The 21,287-nt window shown below is 37.8% G+C and overlaps 1 protein-coding gene across 1 annotated transcript in view; it reads left to right on the forward strand.

Annotated features, from left to right (window-relative positions):
• The first annotated feature begins 781 nt into the window (after nt 1-781).
• The window catches only part of dner (delta/notch-like EGF repeat containing), a 31,820-nt gene continuing 11,314 nt past the window's right edge, over nt 782-21,287 (forward strand). Inside the window, exons 1-7 of the mRNA XM_084409766.1 lie at nt 782-1,238; nt 12,006-12,311; nt 12,463-12,557; nt 13,504-13,667; nt 14,230-14,378; nt 14,476-14,629; nt 18,923-19,036. Of these exons, the coding sequence (XP_084265892.1) occupies nt 996-1,238; nt 12,006-12,311; nt 12,463-12,557; nt 13,504-13,667; nt 14,230-14,378; nt 14,476-14,629; nt 18,923-19,036 (1,225 nt within the window). The 5' untranslated portion in view covers nt 782-995. The remainder of the gene's footprint in view (nt 1,239-12,005; nt 12,312-12,462; nt 12,558-13,503; nt 13,668-14,229; nt 14,379-14,475; nt 14,630-18,922; nt 19,037-21,287) is intronic.

Raw genomic sequence — 21,287 nt, forward strand, 5'->3', positions numbered from 1 at the left:
GAATAACGCGCCACTGACTTTAGACTAGGTTTTTCCTGGTCAGTGGCGGAATTGTTTTCTGAAACTGCAAAATAGCACCAGGGAACGTTTGCGCCGGAACACGCCTCCTCTTTTCGCTGAACCGCCCCCGGGAGCGCAAGTTCATTTCCTAATTTACCGACGTGCGTCTTTGGAGGGAAAAGTCCGCTGTGCGTCGGGTGCAAACTAGGAATGATACATGCGTCGCTGTACAAAGTCAATTCCGCTGGGTGCAAGATAGGGCCCAGTGACTGTCTGTCTACAACTCTGCTTCGCCTCATTGAACGCGCTGATGATGAGTGATGTCTGCGCGAGCAGGTAGGTATGGAGTGGAGGTATGTTGACAGGCAGGTAAGACATCCAATCATTACATTCGGACTGAATGCAATGATTGGACGAACATTTTTTTGTTGTTCCCGAGACTTCCACAGAAGATATATGTACATTGTTTAATATTTAGACCACTTCTATTATTGATTGCTATCAGGATGTGAAGAGAGTTTCAACCAGTATAACAAAACGTGTAATTGCCTACCCAACCTTTAACTATTAACCAATGATAACAAATGGAACCTTATTGCAAAAAGTAATACCGACAAATTCATGTATTATTTTGATATAAATAATTTATCGGAAAATAATGATTGCATCCAGCGAGAAACTGTCAGTGATGAGACTTGTGTAGGTGTCTGACTGTTGTTGCACAGCTTCAGCTACACTGACACAGCAGAAATACACTGAGAGAGAGAGAGAGAGAGAGGGAGGCGGAGCGTGTGCATGCCGTCACTGTGGACGAGTTCCCTCCCTTCTGCTCCTCTTTCTCCCGTCCTCAAACACACTCAGACCCTCCAGTCCAGCAAACTGTCTGTCTCTCACACGCACACGCACACACACAGCCGCAAGAGAACGTCTGTGATCCGTTGATCTGCTCTCTACACCAGCGAAGGGAAAAGGTGACACGTTTGTGTACCGCTCTCATGCAGCTCTTCATACTTCCTCTCCTCCTCATCCTCGAGGTGAGGAGCGGATTCGGGACCCCTCTGACATCGACCGAGGCCCCCAGCGTGTCCCCGGACCCCTGCGAGGGCAGACCGTGCCTGAATGGGGGCGTCTGTAGTCGGGTGGGAGAGATGGAGGAGAGCCCGAGCACACAGATGCAGTCAGACTTCTGGGCTTATACATGCATCTGCAGCCAGGGCTTCACTGGACACAACTGTGAGGTGAGAGTGTGAACTTCATCCACTGGAAGTCTCTGTGTGCTGCTCATGTTAGATTGTGTGAGAAGCATTTATAAAGACATATATATGTCTGTCAGTGGTCTGCAAGAGATCATGTGCTGTCTGTGTGATGTGAAGGAGAGTGCTGCGTTGCTGTGGCAACAGATAGGCAGGAGAGGAGAGGTGGCTGTGCGTGTGCGTGTGTGTGTGTTAGAGGTAAAGATCACAGCATAACTCTATGTCCTGCAGTTAGAAATGGTCTGCAGTGTGTTTCTACACCAAGGCAGCAAACTCATTCTCAGTCTGTCACCTTTTCAATTCACTTTGCAGCGTTGACCTCATTGCATGCATTCTGTTTTATAACAAACCACTACAGGACACTGAGCCTTTCTGTGATGGGTGATGCAAGATTTTTACCCAATACATCTCTTGTTTTACAGTAAAATATATACTTAAAACAAAAATTTACTTTAAAATAATAAAAACAATGTACGTACAAAATTGTTTTCAGAGAATATATGTTAAATAATTTATATTATCCCATTTTGTAAGATTGTTTTTCCTGTTTGTAAAATAAAAAATCTCTAAATGTTGTTAGTTTTATGCTTAAAAAAATAAATAAAGTGTTTTCCAATGGGATACAGTGTAATATATATTTTATGAATACAATTTTCTTTATAAGTAGATAGTAATTATTAGGCCTATTATTGTAATATATCATACTTTCAATTATATCAATATTAGGGTTATTATTGTTAACTAAAACCATTAAAAAACAATTCCGTTACTTGAAATAAAATAAAATATAAAAAACTTATTTTAATTTAGCTCGTTTCCGATTTCTCGTTTTCAATTAGTTTAAGCTGAAGGACTAAAATAACTCAAACTAAATTAACTAAAACCAATAAATATATTTTTTTTAAATATTATTTAGACTTTTTTAATTCATGTAAATGAAAAAAAACAAAATAAATCTAATATCCAAATTAAACTAAAAACAGAAAATATTAAATAAAACCTAATTAAAAATAATAACAAACTCTAATAGTTTATCAGTGATACTATATACAGTATATTAAATGTTATATACGCCTTAAAGTGTAACTTTCCCAATTTCCAAACCTGATTTGTGTTGTTACAATGTTGGTAGTATATGTAAATGTTTACTCATTCTCTGTGTTACCGAGATATTCACATTTATTTGACAGCTCCAGGGCTCTTGTGAAAAATACAGATTGTACTTCTGTATTTTTGTGTCCCCGCCCAGCGACAGTCGGATCGACAGAGGGTTATTAACAGAACGGTTATTGTTAGAGAAGGTTTAGCACTGAACATTTTATTTTACTTTGTCTCCTCTTTAAACAGCATTATGGTAAAAATGTAACACCATAGCTGCGTTTCCACCGCGGTCTAAAGTACCCTGAAGATTAGGCAAATAGTCCGGTGATGTAGGACTGCGCGCGACTTTACAGTTCCCACTGGATTTCATCCTCAGAATTTAAGCTTAATAAAGCCTGAACCTCGTCGTCGGTCTATCGGTCGTATTTTTTAAACTCCGTTGTTGATTCGAATAGCAGACGACTGTCACTGCACGCACCGCAACAGATGGTGGTTGAATAAAATGCTGCGTGGAGTCAACCAATCAAAATGCAGCATGAACTTAACCAAGCGCCCAAGTCCCACCCCTGAAAGTTTCTGAACTTTGAAAAAGTACTACCTCGCGAGCAGGGACTTTCGGAGGGGGAAATATTTACCCGAAACTTCATTTAGACCCTGGTTCCTGCGGTGTAAACACACCGAGTACCACCGCAAAGCCCCTAGTTCCTGGGGAAAGATGCTGCGGTGGAAACGCGGCTTATATCAACAGCTTTCTTACCTGAACGCGACTGTGTTTCCTTCGGCTGGAACTGACAGAGCAACTGTTTCTTTCCGTTTTTTCCCCTCCGTTTGGCATAAAACACTATTCGTTGTCATCCAGTTTGAAATGCTGACTACAAACACAGTCTTTTTCAGATTCTCTGTCACAGTCTTCTCTCCATATTTACAATTCCTTACTGCCTTTAGCCACTGCCTACAGTGTGCCGGATCCTTCACTGAAACCCAAAGTAACTCTCTCCCACTAAACCTTGCTCTTTGAATTCTTGCACCCGGGAAAAATACAATTCTACACCATTATAACTATATGTTTGCTAAGAAGTATTTCCTACTAAAGCAAGGTGGTATTTGACTGGTCAAGCATATCCATAGCAGACTGGTGGCCTTGGACGCAACATGCCCAGTGCATTATGGATGTTGAAGTTTTCCTGATTATTAGGCAAAAGTGAAGAAAAACAGCCTTTTTTCTCTGTTTAGTCAGGTTACTGTATAGGCAGCCAAGATTTATTGAAAGCCCATTTTGCCAGCGGTGAAATACCCTTTAAAGAAAGCCTTTGTTTTAAAGTATTAGCAAGAGATTTGTTGTTTATTGGCTGTAGACGCACATCAGAGTTAATGCACTAATGGGAACAAAGCCTGAATGTGAATAGCACAGCTAGACACAATTACGGCCTCTGACCTTAATCACTGCAAAGCTTTACTAGGATCCAAGAGATCTAAGAGCTGTGTGCACATGCATACGCACTGAACAACAGGTGGCACTCATAAGGTAATGAAATAGTGTGCGGTCGTGTCTCATTTGTGTTTGCATGTCGATCTTGTCTTTGTCTACTCTTAAGATGCATGGTGAGACAGGCATCAATGCGCCCTGTCCTTTCCTCAACCTTAGTTAAAGCTTGTGTCTAAACCTGTGTCCTGCGACGTCATGCTGCTCATTTACATCTCCCCCAACGGATGCTGCTGCGTGATTGGTCTATAGCACTGGCAAGATTAACAGTGATTGGTCGAAGAGGCCTGAAGTCATTGTGATGTCACTCAGTGTTCCATTTCTCCAGGCAAGGCTGGTTTACCTCAGTCACCCTGTAATGAGACAGCCTTTATTCCACACTTTACACATTAACTGCTGCTGACGTGACTGGACTTATGTGATGCAGCAGAATCACATATTTGACTGTTTTGATGAAATAATGAGATGAACTGGAACGATTTGATATAAGTTAGCAGCAGTGCCCTTGAGGATCTCACGTCACCTCAGTCTCAGGTGTAGTGCAGCGGCTGACGCAGAGTGGTTGTGCAAGAGTCACGTGTCCTTTCTGAAAACTCATCTTTAAAAGCTAGGTTGGTCTGTGAGGGGAAAAGATGTATTTTTGCATGTACTTTATGCACACAATCACTTATTTACTACAGTAGCTGGATGCATACTTAGAAACCATAGATCTGATTACTGGTCATATCACCAGGGATGCTAATTTTCAGGGTCGTCGTGATTTTCTTCTCTCCTCTTTGGTCTTTTTGCTTTGATTCCAGCTTGTTAAAGCTGCGATAGGGAATTCATTAATATTAAAGAGAGAGCTTGACTGACCATTGTTTCTGCAAAGCTTTCATCTTAAAACATGTAGATTGAAATATAGCAATCTGTGACCAGTGTGTTTAGCAGTGTTGCTAGATTAACAGCTCTGTAAGGGTGTGAGCCTCATTAAAGAAGATGTAAGGGTAGAAAAAAAGGAGTAAAAGGGGAACTAAAGATAGATATTTTGGAGGACATCAAAGGCTCAAAGTACATAGAGAGAGGCATCCAGGAGAACAGTAAGCTGACAGCACTAGGGGACATAAAAAGAATAGTAAACAATATTTAACATACTGTATCAAATTTGATATGTGAAGGCGTCTACATTATCAATAATAAAAACTTTGCTGAAAAACTAGTTGTACACAATCTACTACATGCCTTCTTCCCTCTGTTTGATAGTTCATAATTTTTGTAAAAAAAAAAAAAAAACATCCCCCTTCAGGTTATGGTTCATGTGTCTATTTGCAGTGAAATCTTTACTGATTTCTATAAAGTAAACATAAGAATTGCTTTTATATTGTCATTAATATTTCAAGATGAACATGTAATGGATTGAAGCATCTTGGGTTTGCATCATTTTTTAGACAGCCATGTTAAAATGTGAGAATCAAGTATGATACTTCAGGATTTTGAGGAACGTTTTTTGACAATTTCTCAGTCATGCTTGAATTATAAGTTTTGCTCCCCAGAATAAAAACAACTGGTTTGATGATGTAGCTGGTTATTTGGTGGCACATCTGCTCCCTTCTACCTGCCTTTCAGAGCGTGCTGCATTAATAAATGGCATCACCAGTGATGTCTGGCTTTAAATGCATGTGTTATTATTTTGCCGTGACATTTGACAAAACATGTCTTCTGATCCACACGCGTAACTAAGAAGAACTGTGTAGAGCGTTCCATTAAAACCCCTGAGAAAATATTTTCCACTTCTGCTTCAGATAATGACTTGAATATCATTTCGTTCGACCTTTAATGTAAGCAAACGTAAATCCTTTGGGGCCCATGTTGCTGTAAACATTTTTTTTCTGATGCAACTCCATGCATTTGTATTTCTCTATTAATGGCGTCCTCCATCTGCAGGCTGGTTATTCATTCAGGCCGATGTTCAGTGGCTATCAGCCAATCACACTTGATTTCCATTTCGTACCTGAATTTTGATGATATTAAAACTGTATGAGTGCGAACATTGTGTGAAAGACACTTTCATTAAGTAAAACAATTTCTTTTCTCAAAGAAAGCTGGAGAATTCATTAATTTATAGTCATTACACAACTGAATGGTGAGAGATGAACTGTCAGAAACACTGTCTTTCTCTATTAATAGTCAGATGACAGTGGGCTATCAAGTGTGTGTGTGTGTGTGCTCTTGTTTATGCGATTTGTGAGGACACAAATTTGTGTGTGAGTGTGTGTGCGTCTGTGCTTTTGTTTTTGAGTGGATTTTTGATTATGCATGTGAGAAAATGCCATGTTGTCCAGGTCAACAATAAATATCACATGTGCAAGACATTCCAACCTTTTTCCAAGATTTTTTGCGACGACACTGCTTTGAAAACACTGAATCTATACCACATGTAAGCAACAAATTGATTTGCACCATTTCCATCCTAGTATGCAAAATGAACAAAAATTTTGTGAAGATATTTTGAACTTTTCTTAATATAGAATTTGTAATAAACTATTTTTAACATGATCTAAGTGAAAAGTTTTTGTACAATTTTACTTTGTCATAGAAACGTGCAGAATCATAAATTGACACAAAATTACATTTAAAAAGTCTTGTGAAAAGACATTTTGTATTTTTCTCAATATGGAATTTGTAATAAACAATATTTAACAGTAATTTAAGTGAAAATCAAATTTAAAAATCAACATGAATTTGAGATTTATTTAGTAGAATTTTGTTTTATTTATATCATAGAAGTTGCAAAATCATAAATTAGGCCTACATAAAAATTCAATTCAAGATAAAAAGTTAAAAAATGTGCATTTTTAATATATAAAATTAATCTAAGTAAAAAAGGTTTAAAATCAACATGAACTTGTTCGTTTTTAATTTTTCTTATATCATAGAAATATTTTTTCCTGCAATTCATATAACTCAAATTCCTACAACTTCCCATTTTAAATTACAATATGAATACCTGATATTTTTAAATAATAAATTTTCAGTAATTTTTATTATATCCTATTGAGGAAGACAATCTCGGTCTTTTCGAACTTGCGATCGTGAGTTGTTTTTCAAGTCTAAGGAGAGGTTTCAGCATGATTTGGTTGCAATGTGACCTTTAAAAATAGGGAAAGAGACCAAGTGGAGGAAGGAGGTCTTTGCTGAGAGCTGAAGAGTATAACCTTTTGGGGTTTTGAGAGGCAGGCTCAAATACTTTTTAAAAGTTAAATATTGTCTCTAGAGAATAAACATAAGCTCCAGTGGTCGACGTCTTGGGTTTTGAAAGCTCACAGCTCTTCACATTAGCGGAGGCTGTCTGGTAAAATCAGATGGAAGAAGCCAAAGGTCAGGGATGTATTGATGTCTGTGAGAGCAGGTCTAGAGAGATATCTTGAGGTGGGGATTGAGAGAGATTGTTGATACTGGAAATGCTTCATCCATTTCTTCTCACTTTGAAGGTATTTTTTCTCATCCATGACCCTTTCTTCTTCCCACACTATTTCTACTTCCTTTCTTCCTTTTCAGCAGCCCTACTCTTTTTTTATTGTCATTGTAGTCCTCCTGATCCTTTTCTCCATCAGTAGACTGAGGTCCTGTATATCACGTCTTTACAACCCAGATTGTACAGTGTATGTCCCACACAATATCTTATTGGTATTGTATTGGTAAAAAAATCGTATTGGTTTTCATATAGAGAAATGCACGTTTTGCTTGTTCAAGGCTTTTTATTAAATGCTTATTTTGAATTTCATATGAGCGTAGAAGATCTGTTCTGCCAAGACCAGACATATCAACATTGGCATATCCATTACCATGCTAAACACTGACAGTGAAAGGCAGAAAAAAAGGATATAGCTATATACCTCATTCTGTCAGTTCGTATTAATGTTTATTAATTAGTGTTAGTGTTATAATGGTCTGAGTACTGGTGGTTTTAGGAGTTGAGTGATAATGTATTGGTTTTGATAAAGTAAATAAAACAATAACCCAATAGAAGAAGCTCAGCATAATTTTTAAAACGAATCAGAGAATTTGTTCTGAACACAAACGTACCATTTCATGTCAGTAAAAAAAAATCAAAATCAATACATTATCACTCGACTCTAAAAACCACCTTCAGACCATATATAAACTTAAAAAGATAGATATGTATCTTTAAAAGAAACATTACATATACACTTATACACAATAAAAAGGTAATGAATCTACTGTTGCATGTCAAAGCTTAAGTGGACACGATGAACAGTGACAGTGCAGATTCAGCTACAACAGCAATTTAACACACAAAATAAGTCGCATTAAGAATTCAGATGACCGCATCGTTTTTTTTAAATCACTGGACTGACATGAAACCGTGATTGTCACTGGTGAGATCAAGGAGACCCTCTAACATGTGCAGGGGAAGTCATGTAGAGCACTTCAGATGGGCCTCAGTCATTGCCAGGAAAGTTCTTTAGCTCAAGGGACAGATGTGAAGAAGCACAAAATGTCTCATGTGTTCTGCTGTCTAAAATGGCTTAGTTATACTAATTTACACCATAATTGTTATCAGTTGATGCATTTCAACCTATATGTTTGCAAATCTCCCAAAACATACCAACACATACAATTCACTGCAGTTAATGAACACAAGTGAAAATGAACACTACTGAAATGAACATTAGTGGCAGAAAAACATGCACCAACAAATTTGTTCCAACAGATTATTGATTACTAAAGACTTATTTTCACATGGTTTTTGCACATATTGGTTTGAAAGCTTTTTATTGGACAGGACACAGTGTGTGCGGGTGGAAGGTCATTCATCCGCACCTTTAAAGATTATGAGGGGTGTTCCTCAGGGGTCCGTTCTGGGGCCTTTACTTTTTATCATTTATTTTAATAATCTTGATCTCAATATTAGTTATGTCAATTTTCATTTTTATGCCAATGACACTGTGATTTATTGTAGTGCACCCAAATTACACCAAGCTTTGTCTTTTCTTCAGTGTGCTTTTGATATTGTGCAATAAAGGCTTTGTGACCTAAACCTGACTTTGAACGAGACCAAAACTAACGTAATACTATTTTCACAATCAAAGAAATTAAATTAACTATCACTTACATGGTAATAAAATAGAGGTAGTGACAGAATATAAATATCTCGGTTTTATATTTGATGATTCATCTTTTAAATCATGTTAATCAATTAAGGACTAAATTAAAAATGAAGCTGGGATTTCATTATAGAAATAAATCCTGTTTTTCATTTGAAGCAAACAGGAGACTAGTCTCAGCCACTTTTATGCCAGTCATTGATTATGGTGATATTTTGTATAACTCGGCAACCGCTAAACTTTTAAGCTCTTTGGATACGTTGTATCATTGCGCACTTAGGTTTATACTCAATTGTAAATACAATACTCATCACTGTGATCTGTACAACAGAGTTGGTTGATCGTCATTATCAATACACAGATGTAAACATTGGGACCTGTTTATTTATAAATCCATTTTGGGTCTACTGCCTCTATATCTTTGACACAAACCTGTTGGAGTTTATTCTTTGCGCTCACAGGATTTGTATACCCTCTCAGTTCCACTCGCCCGAACTGAATTTGGAAAACAAGCTTTTCGGCATATGGCACCCAGTGATTGGACTGAATTTGAACTTGATTGAACTTTTTACAAAATGACCTGAAATTGCAGAGAAATTGTAGCCTGGAAATCCAGACCTAAATCTAAAAGATGAATGGTCTGGCGTCGACTAATGAAAATAGGCCAGCTCGAGGGGCGGCACCAAGCATGCATACACTACGACCAATCACAACAATAAACCCCATACGCTTAGCTACCAGCGGAGCTAACTGGTAGATTAGACTCTTACCGTATCCGGTCGGCAAAACAGCAAAAACGTCCTTCTTGCAAAGGAACGATTCGAGCGCCGTCTTCTGTTCCTGTTTTAGATAAAAAGCCAAGTCTAACTCGTTCTATTGTAGCGGCCAAAGCCGTTTCAAACAACTGGTGTTCATCCATAGCCATCTTGCAATGTTTACTAATGACTTCGACGTCACAGCGCTGTCGTCATCTCGCCTCTGGCCCGCCTATATCAGATAACCCGATGTGATTGGTGCAGCTCAGATAGAGGGGCATATTTAATGAGCATCATTACTCAACACCAGAGTAACTCGCTGAGCAAATTCAACTTGTGCTCTAGCGAGTATTCTGGATTACCAGGGTAGATAAATAGCAGACCCTGGTGTCAATGAATATTATTAAATCTTTGCTTTAAGCCCTATTCGCACGGGTAGGGTCTATTACCTGGTGACCTCTAGTCATTTGTAATAATTGCGGAGGTTGTCTGTCGTCTGGATCCAACGCGAATCGGCCATGTCTGTAATCTGTAAAGTAAAAATATTTCGCCGAACACCGAGGTCCTGTGATAATATTAGCCCCGCGCGAATCGGCATCTGTGATTTGGCGGGGTCGTTTATCATTTTTTCAATGTTTTTGTTTCCTGTGCGCCTTTTTATCCATCTTTCACGAAGAATGGAGGCTGCGTTGGAGTGTTTTGATAGTATTTTGGGTGCTGGGTCATATCGCTATACACCATACAACTATAAAATTTGCAGAAAGAGAAAGCTGAAATCCATCAGAAGAGCGAAAACAAATGTATGACATGTATAGCTCATGTGGGAAGGAACATTCTTCTGTTTATGATATATCATACAGCTAGACCTATAACGACAAGACATTTCCAAGCAATAGCCTATTGACATCATATCCGGGAGATAAGTCAGTAAGTTCGAGTAAAATCACAGGCTTTGCTTATCCCGTGTGAATACGCCACACGAAATCCAAGAGGGGGTCATTTCTAAATCGCACGAGGTTCCCAGATAATACTAATCCAGTGCGAATAGGGCTTTAGAGAGCTGTTAAAGGAAGAAACATTAATTGTTTTGATGATGGTTTAATGTCATGGTGATTTTCTCTTCTTTTCTTAATTATTTGTAACTTTTTTTGCTAATGTTGTGCTGCTCATCTTGGCAAGTTTCTCTTGACAAAATCTCAGAAAGTTTTATCTGGTTAAATAAAGGGTAAATAAAATACAGTGTTATTACTTCAAAACACTTTTACCATAGTGCATGATTTGCAAACGATTACATTTTATCGTTTGCATCACATAACCAGCTCCATTTGTGTGGATTTTCTGACGTTGTAAACTTGCTCTGTAGCTCATCCGGTACAACACTGCACTTGTGACGTGGAGCGTTGGGATACGAGTATAACACGGGTCACTATAAAAGAGCTCAAAGACCAGAAGCAAACCAAAATTGTAGCATCAGCAAATTCAATGTCTCAGGTTTGCTTTAGTCACACTATCGGTTAGGTTCAGTGTAGAGTTTTTTTTGTAGGTGGAACATTATTTTCAAGCGCGAAATAGCATTAACCTTTTAACGCCACCAGACATTTAATTTCATGATACGCACAACAACAAAAACGTTGCCAGATTAATCTATTTTGGCTAAAACTCACTTTGAATTTTGAATTTTGTGAGCCTGGTTTGTAGGTTTTACAGCCTAGTAATTGGTGATGTAACATTTTAATGTGTAATGTCATTCATATTTGTATAAGCAAATAATCGGTAACGTGTTTTGTATGCATTTTGGGACAGAGAATGTTTATTCAGTTGATTCGGTAATGCAGAGAAATCCTTGTAAATAAGGAGAAGCTATTTTAACTGAGTCATATTTTGTTATTATTCCTTGATATTCTTCAGTATAGCTGCTATTCATGTCGCAGGCAAACACTCACAGTGCATATAAGGCCTACTTTATCTCTTTGGGAAGAAGGCATGTCCCTGCCAAAGGAAACGGAGCATAATTAGACTAATTGGATCAATATCACTATAATGGTAGGATGAATGAATTAGCACTGCCGATTTTGGTGCAGGTGCTTCTGATCTCTCCGTTGCTATTGTTTCATTTCTAATGGTGCTCGTCTGTTCTTTCAGTTTATGAATTGCTCTCGGTTCTCGTTCTTCAGGCCAAGTGATTGTTAGTCGATAGATGTTTGCCTGAAATGAAAGTTGCTGTTGTTGCTGTGTGACTGGAGCAATTTAAAATGTTTGATAATACGATGCAGTCATTCATTGGCGATGTTGTTATTGGGTGCAGTTTTTTGCAGATCCGTGCGCCAGCAGCCCCTGTCTCCATGGCAACTGTAGTCAGGACGGTGAGGGGGATGGGTTTGCGTGCGAGTGTAGTGAGGGTTACAGTGGTGTCCGCTGCGACCTGCCAACCTTGACCTTTGACCTCTCCGAGTCCACCTGGGACCTCGCCACGCCGGCCACGCCTGCGACCACGACTCAAGGGTTTCAGCCAACCACAGTCCCCACCACTACTCAAGCTCCGCCCACCCTGGAGCCCTGGCAGCCCAAACAAGGTCAGAAAGTGGTGGAGATACTGTGGGAGGATCAGCAGGTGAGCAGGTGTGCGTTTGCATGCATAACGTAATTACGGCAAAGTGTGTGCGTTTGTGTAAGCATGAAGTGCAATGACAGTTGGATCCGGTCTGGAAGGCAGGATAATTCCTGTGGGAAGTTTATCTGTGTGGATGTGTGTTGTGTTGTAGATCACTGATGAAGCTGAGTGTGTGAGCACCGCAGGAGGAGAGTCTGCTGGAATGATGACCGTTTCCATGGAGGTCGCTGAGGAAACAGCTGTGAAGTAAGACACTTCCTGACCTGTTTTTCCTGGGAAATGAGAATAAGATTTAATAAAGAAGAGAGTTGTGAGTTCTGAGTGTGCGCTTGGTTTGAAATAAACTTACATCTGTTCTTAAAATTGCTTTTTGAACTGCTTTTCTTCTTCTTTGGATAAAAATAAGTTTTTGCTGAATGCATACATGTAAATACATAATATAAAATCATTATTTATTTAAAAAATAAAATGCATTTAATTAATTATATATTTATACATAATATATAGAATCTTACCAAAGCCACACTTTTGGATTACAATTTTACAACAGAATTTGGAAGTAATTTTCATATGATATTTTGGTGACATAAAAGAAAAATATGGATTTTAAAATATTTTTAATTACTGAAAAACTTTAATATAGTACATTATTGAATATAATAAATTTAATATGATTTATATATTATAATAAAGTTTAATGTTGTACATTTTAATGCAACTTTATTAAACAAAATATTACTATACTAAAACAATATAATATGATTAGTGCTGTCAAATTGCATCTAAGATATATATATATATATACAGGTTATACATACACACAAACAGACACACACACACACACACACACACATGTGTATGTGTGTGTGAGTATGAGTATAATGATAGCACTAAATATAATATAATGTAATATAATATAAATGCATACACACAGACACATATATTATATATTTATCTTTAAGTTAGATGTAAATTAATCATGATAATCTATTTGACAGCACTAAATATAATATAATATAATAATTAAAAAAATCAGCTCTGACATTTAAATTGATTTCAGATCTTGTTCTAAACCATTACGTTCCCTTTGTAAAGTTCACTACATTAATTTCCTGTGTTTATTTCATTGAAATAAATGAAAAGTCGTGTATTTTCCCGGGATCTCTCTCTCTCTGTGTGTGTGTGTGTGTAGGTTGGTGGGTAATGTGAGCGGCTCTGCTGTCCTGTGGCGTGTGGGTGAGGCTGGTTATGAGCAGTGCTCTGTTGCAGACGGCACCATCATGTGGTTCCAGCAGAGCTCAGACGGGCTGGTGCTGCCAGACCAGTCCCTGCCATTCGGACACAACTACTTCATCAGTAAGTCATGTGTGGCTACATGCACACAATGCTGAAGAAATGTTATGTATATAGAACATTATTTACTTAAATGTAGGACTTTTAGAAGCAATTTAGAATTTTTCCACACGCATTGAATAGAGCTGCGAATCTTTTATTTGACCCTGTCTGGTTCTGTGAGCCAAACAATGTCTGTCCTTGAGGCATTTCTATGTGTGTGTGTGTGTGTCTACATGTCTGTTTGTCTGTGTGTGTTTATGTCTGAGATGGAGATGTTGTTGTTGTAGCAGATATTAGAAAATGCCTGAACCGACAAGGAAATTGTGTTTTGTAGGAGTTGCAAAAAAAGTGTGTGACATGATTTGCTTTATATAATAAATGTGAATCTAGATTTCTAGATGTATGGGTCTAGGTTAAGAAAAACCTGATGGGTAGGGTTAGTGTAAGGGGATATAATTTACAGTTTGTCCAGTACGAAAATCATTATGTTTATGGAAAATCCCCATAAAACATGACAAAATGTAAAAACAGAGTTACTCTCTATTACGACTATTGATTGTTTTGTTGCTCTCGTTTCTTGTAGGTGTGCTGCACGTCGGAACCGCCTCTGGTCCAGAAGTCACTTTGAGGCTGCATCTCATGGTAAAAACCAATAACTGCATTGAGCCCGGCAGTGGATTCAGTGACCCACAATGCTCCGGGAAAGGGAAGTGCATCACCCAGTCGTCTGTGGTAATGACCTCATATCATAATTAGCATAAAATGTTATATTACAATCCTGAATTTTCTTTCCAACATTAAATTGCATGTGTTTAAATGTGAATCGCAGGACACGTTTTACTGCCAGTGTGATGAGGGGTATTCTGGGATCTTCTGTGAGGAGTTTGACGCGTGTCACATGAAGCCCTGCGAGAACAATGGCTCCTGTACTGACCTCAGACAGAGAGATGAAGGACAAAACTACAGCTGTACCTGCCAGCCAGGTGTGTGAGCTTGTGTTTGTCTGAGTCATTCTCGGGAAACGTGTCATTTGTGTCCGCTGTGTGTCCGATGTGTGTCCGCTGTGTGTCAGATGTGTGTGTCCTGCCCTGACGGACTGATATAATTAACAGGATACTGAACTTAGTCACATCATTTCATACATTTCACTGTTTAGTGTGCAATGCATGATAACTTTTAAAATAAATGTTTGTTTTGATTGGAATTATATCACATTTGCAGTTATATAGGATAAAAACTTAGCCTACTTAAATTGTTTTTTATTGAAATTAAAACATCATGCTTTCACTGTCTATATACCCTTTTCCAAAATGCTTGTTGTTATGCATGTTTAAATTATTACTTATATTTTATATTTATATATATATATATGAAAAGTTTGGGGTAAGAATAAGTTCTGTAAGATTTTTAGTCTCTTATGCTCCTGAATGCTGCATTTATTTGATCAAAATACGGTAAAAACATTGATATTGTGAAATATTATTACAATTTAAAATAACTGTTTTATATTTTACTATTATTGTAAAATGTAATTTATTTCTGTGATCAAAGCTGAATTTTCAGCATCATCACTCTTCACAGTCTTCAGTGTCACATGATCCTTCAGAAATCATTCTAATATGATGATTTGCTGCTCAATAAACATTTCTGATTATTATCAGTATTGTATGATATGTAAGCTAGTTTCCGCCACTGAATAAAAAAATAAAAAAGGTAATTGCGACTTTTTATCTCACAATTCTGATTGTTTTTTTCTCGCAATTCTAAAAAAAATTGAGTTATAAAGTTGTTATAAATTGTGAGTTATAAAGTCAGAATTGTGTGATACAAACTCGCAATTGCTAGAAAAAATAAATAAAAAATCTTTCAAATTTTTTATTCCGTGGTGGAAACAAGCTTCCATAGTACGGACTCGGAGCCCCTAATGAGACATGGTGGTGGAAAACATATGAGATGGGAGGAAAAATAGTAAGCCAATGCTTTTGCGTTCCCCAGAGAAACTTTGCGAAACCCTCGCAAAACTTTTGTGTTCCTTGAGAGTGAACGCAAAGTTTCTCAGCGGAACGCAAAACAAAAGCATTGACAAATAATTTTTCCTTCATCTCATATTTGTTTCCTTCACCATGTCCCTTTAGGGGCTCCGTAGTGTTGTGATAAATATGAAAAATATGAAAAAGATTTATATAAAATTTATATTTTTGTGGAAACTGTGTTGCTTTTTTACATTTTCTTTGATGAATAGAAAGTTCAAAGGAACCGCATTTAGTGTTATTAGTGTTGCTGTAAAATGCAATTTCGCTATTTAGTTATTCCTACGAAGACATTCAAAATATTAACATGAAATAGTTCTAAGCATTCGCACAACATGAATCTGTCGAGAAGCAATGTCCTTATTAATTGTGAATGTGCCGTCTTGGATGTCTGTTAACATGTGCATAATGGATAATAATGGAGGTTAACCTTGAGCAGAGCGCATGGAATGGAATGCTTTAAATGGAAAGATGGGGCAGGGGAAGTAAATGAGAGATGAAGAACAAAACAAAGCATGAGCAAGAGACATTGAAGGTCGGGGATGATCAAATGTCTTTGATCACGGAAATTACGATTATTTTGATCCTGCATTTAAGTTATTTAAAGCCTTCCAGATGAAACAACTGTGCCTTTTTTAAGAAATGCTGTCATGGACTTGCTGATTGCAAAACATGTCTATTAAGCTTTCGAGGAAGAACACAAGCACACAAACAAACACTGTTTACGGCTCTGACCATTTTAGTAAGAGGATTATTGAGAACACAGGAGGGCATAAATGATGTAAATTAGCTGTGTTGTAAGAAAAGCAAACAGCCTGCTTTGGCCGACTGAGTCGTGCTGGTTTATAACTGAAAGCTTTGTTAAAGATTTTTTTCTCCCCAACTGTTTTTATGTGAAGGAAAGGAACAGATTGTGTTTTCTGTGAGCCATTTGTGTGGTTTTGTCTACATTATGAGGACCAAATGTCCCCAAAAGGACAGTAAAACCTGAAATCACCAACATCCCATTGAGGAAAACAGCTTAATAAACAATTAATAATGTCTTAATGAAAATGTAAAATGCTTTTGTGTGTGTGTGAGGGTTAGTTTTAGGTATAGAGATATCTTAAGCTCAGTAAAACAATAGAAGTCAATGGAAAGTTCCCACCAAAAACCAATTTTATGATGATGCATTAACATTGAATGTTAGATTGTTATTTCATGCACTGGCCAATTTAGAGATTTTTGGGGTATTTGGATTTTCATCATACTAGTGGGAAGAAACAGCCCGATCTCACGGGAAAACGTACAAATTCTACGAGGTGGCTTATTCGTACGAATTCATACGACCTGACTCGTACGAATTAGTACGATTTTTGCAAAATCGTACATATTTTACGAATTGGCCAATTCGTATGAATTCATACGAATGACCTACCCCTGACCCCGCCCCTAAACCTACCCATCACGTGGGTTTAGACAAATCTTGGAAGTACGAATTAGCCAACTTTTTATCATTCGTACGAATTGGTCGTGAGATAGCGTTGGAAGAAAACATCCAAAATATACTTTGCACTTTATCTATTTAACTTTAACCTGTAAATTTCAATTACAATAGATACTGTATCTTTAAAGGCTGTTTTCTCAAAAAGAAATGTATCCTGCATTGAGTCAGAACTTCAGTAGCACTTATAAATACCAAACTTTACCGTTTTATTCTTTATTCTGTATATTACATCAGTTTTTACTGAAGGGTTTGTTCATATACAATTTGCCTGATTGTATACAAAATTGTATTACTAAAAACATAGTAAAAAAAAAAAAAGGCTGTTCACAGTATTTTCTGATTTATAAAAGAGATATCTAAAATCCCCTCAGTGAAAACTGTTTACTTTAATATGTCAACAAAATGAAACAAGAATTTTGAACCAGGCTTTATCCAATGTTCATATGTCTGCAAATTGAATGAATGCAAGTTAGTGCATATTTAATTATATAATGCATAATTTGCCTTAAACATAACATTTCAGAAAACGTGTAATAAATTATTACATTTTTTTGCAATGTGTGTGTGGTCGGTCCTGGTAAACCATACATTGGTGGGGACATTTTGGATGGTATTACCAGAAACCTTTGGGGCCCTATCTTGCACCCAGCGCAATTGACTTTGTACAGCGACGCATGTATCATTCCTATTTTGCAACCGACGCACAGGGGACTTTTCCCTCCACAGACGCACGTCGGTAAATTAGGGAATGAACTTGCGCTCCCGGGGGCGGTTCAGCGAAAAGAGGAGGCGTGTTCCGGCGCAAACGTTCCCTGGTGCTAATTTGCAGTTTCAGAAAACAATTCCGTCACTGACCAGGAAAAACCTAGTCTAAAGTCAGTGGCGCGTTATTCAGATGCTATTTTAAGGGCGCATGCTTGGCCATAATGTAGCGTGTGCACAACGCACATACACTTTGCTTCTCTCATCTACACACAGACGCAGCAGTTCACATTTTTGCAAACCATACATTATTATAAGGAAAATATTCCACACGAGGGAAATCATTGTGGTGTCCATGAAGATGTGAAAAAATAGCCATAGATAAGCTTACACATTTACCCAAATTATTATACGCCTGTTTAACCGAAGCTAATTTGGGTGTGTTTCTCCCATCCCCAATGTCACTTCTCTGTGTTTTACGGCCCTGACGAGAACGTCGGTCTCCTCGGCTGTGAACCGCTCCTGGCGTGCGCCTGGCAAATCCGCCGTTATAATAGCAAACCGCCATGGAACAAGCACGCCTGCTTTTAAAGGGAATGTGAGATGTCGCTCTGATTGGTTTATTTCACGTTACGCCCAAACCACACCTATGAGTAATGAAGCTACTTCAGACCAACCCATTTTAGATTTGCGTCGGGCGCAAGAGTCATTTATCCCGCCGGTATAATAGCAACAGCACCCGAGATCCGCCCACAAAGTTACTTGCGTTTCGCGTTTGATACTTGCGTTTCAGATTGTTAAAATAGGGCCCTTGATCTTGTGGGGACATTTTGGATGGTAATACAATGGTAATATATTTTTTGGTCCCCATGAGAAAAAAACAGCTTTTAAATCATACTAAGATGATGTTTTTTGGAAAATATAAAAATGCAGCAAGTTTTCTGTGATGAGTAGATTTAGTGCGAGGGAAGAGAAAATACAGTTTGTACAGTACAAAAATCTTTATGTCTATGGAATGCCCCCATAAACCACGGAAACCCATCGTGTGTGTGTTTTAGGTTTTGAAGGAGAGCGTTGTCAGTCGTTGGTGGATCACTGTGTGTCTGGACCCTGCAGGAACGGGGCCACCTGCTCCAGCAGCCTCGAAGGCCCTCACTGCTATTGTGCTGAAGGTATTTATTAATAGCCTCCTCTCATGAAATCATGTCTGACACCATCAAATCTGTTGTGTGTTCTGCTTGGGTGTGTGTGTTAAGCTCAAGTCGTCCTGATTCAAGCTCTATTTCTGTTCCTTCTCCTCTCGCTCTCTCAAAGTGTGTCAGAGAGCTGCTTATTTTAAACTCTCTTCTTTTTCTTCCAATTAATCGTGAAGCGTGGCACAGCTCCGCCCCCTCTCTCAGGAGGACACGCACCGTTCCTTCAGCGATGGCTCTCTCTAACCAGGGCAGACTCTCAGTCAGCAGATACAACAGGGACACGACCACTCCTGCTTCCCGAAGAAGCACTAAAAACAGTTAGGGACGGAAATTTGCTAGCTCGTAGGCTGAAATATTAATCATGTGGTGTGAACTGGCACCGTAAGCCACCGTTTGAAACGCAAGGAACGCTGAAAGAATAAGGAAAGTGGCACTATTAGCACATTTTTAATTAGTGTAGTACAGCGCACGGTACGGCTTTTAATATTTCAACAGCCACGTGAGGCAATTAATAGCTTTTTCTGCATCTCAGACTAAAACATCCATTCAAACTCTACAGGGCAATAGAAATGACCGCATGCTGCAACGAAAGGCGTTCGGCTGGAATCTAACCTTTAGTATCTGTCATTACTTTCAAAGTAGCAACATTCAAAACAGGGAAAGGCACATGAGACTCAAAAATGAGATGTTATAATCATCTACATTTCCTTTCAAACCTGCATGATTTTATTTTTCATTGGAACACAACAGGATCCGTTTTTATTTTAAATCTTCACAAAGCAGTTTATCATACAATAACAGTTCTTAGTGTGTGTGCATTCACGAATTGCTAAAACGCGCCATAAAAGTAGTCCAAATTACTCATGCACTATATGTTTCAAGCCATACAATGAATTTATGTAAGAAACAGACTGAAATATAAGTCATTATTTGCTGAAAATCATGAGTTTTTTTCATGAGACGCCTGACAAAAACATTTTCTCATGTTCAAACTGACATTATTCGCCAAAAGGCGTCTTGTTTGATTTGATCCTACATGTGCATTTGACTTCAGACAAATGACATGGCACACAAGTCAGATGGGCGACCGTTATGGTGCTGGTCATGGTCATAGTTTCTCCTTTTGTGTTCCACAAAAAAAAAAGAAAAAAAGAAGAGCATATGTGTTTGGAATGACACAAATAATAATGAATAAATAATGCCAGCATTTTCATTTATGGGTGAACTATTCCTCTAATACTGGCAGTGAAACACAATCATGTTGCCTCAGTCAGGCTGTGAGAGTTTCATTAAGATAATGCATGAAAGCTCCTCCGTAAGGGAAACTGTGGTGGGTGGATGAGCACTGAGCTCTATTGCTCTGTGTGTGTGATTGACTTTTATTGGGGGGATCATAGCAACCAAGCTTGTAATCTGCTGGTGCGTGCATGTCACTGAAAGGAGACTACAAATGCACAAAAACACAAACATATACCCAACACACATACTGTACATGTGTGTGTTTTAGAATGTGTGTAGAATTGAACATTAACCAAGATTAATAAATGCTGTAAAAGCATTGTTCATTGTTACTTCATGTTAACAAATGCTGACATTAGTTTTGTACTTAAAGGAATGTTTTGTGTTCAATACTAGTTCATGTCTTTCAGCAGAACATGTGGTCAGTCAGTGTTTGCTGAAGTGTGAACTATAAATACTGTTCAAGATTCTGTTTCTGAATTTGATTATTCCTGAATAATAGTTTGTTTCTGTTGTATCCCTTTATTTAGTATAATATTAATGGAACTTTAGTTTGGGTTCCAATTCTCACTATGAACTAGTTGCTTATTAGCCTGAATATTACTAGGATATTGGCTGTTTATTAGTACTTTTAAAAAGCACATATTAATGCCTTATTCTGCATGACCTTATTCTACATCCTTAAGCCTACCCTATACTTAAACTTAACAACTACATTACTAACTATTAATAAGCAGTATTTAAGAGTTTATTGAGGCAAAAGTCGTAGTTAATAAGTAGTTAATAGTGAGAATTGGACCCTAATCTAAAGTGTGACCAAACTTATTACTATACTAAAGTACTTGAATGGATTGTACCAGGTTCAATACAAGTTAGAAAATAATTAATTCATCTGTAACTTTGAAAAAAGATCAGATTTCTATATGGAATAAATGTGATTTAGCAAAAATAGACGGTTTCACTTTATTTTGATGGTCCCTTTTGAACG

This window comes from Rutilus rutilus (assembly GCF_951802725.1).
Source record: "Rutilus rutilus genome assembly, chromosome: 5".
NCBI lineage: Eukaryota > Metazoa > Chordata > Actinopteri > Cypriniformes > Leuciscidae > Rutilus > Rutilus rutilus.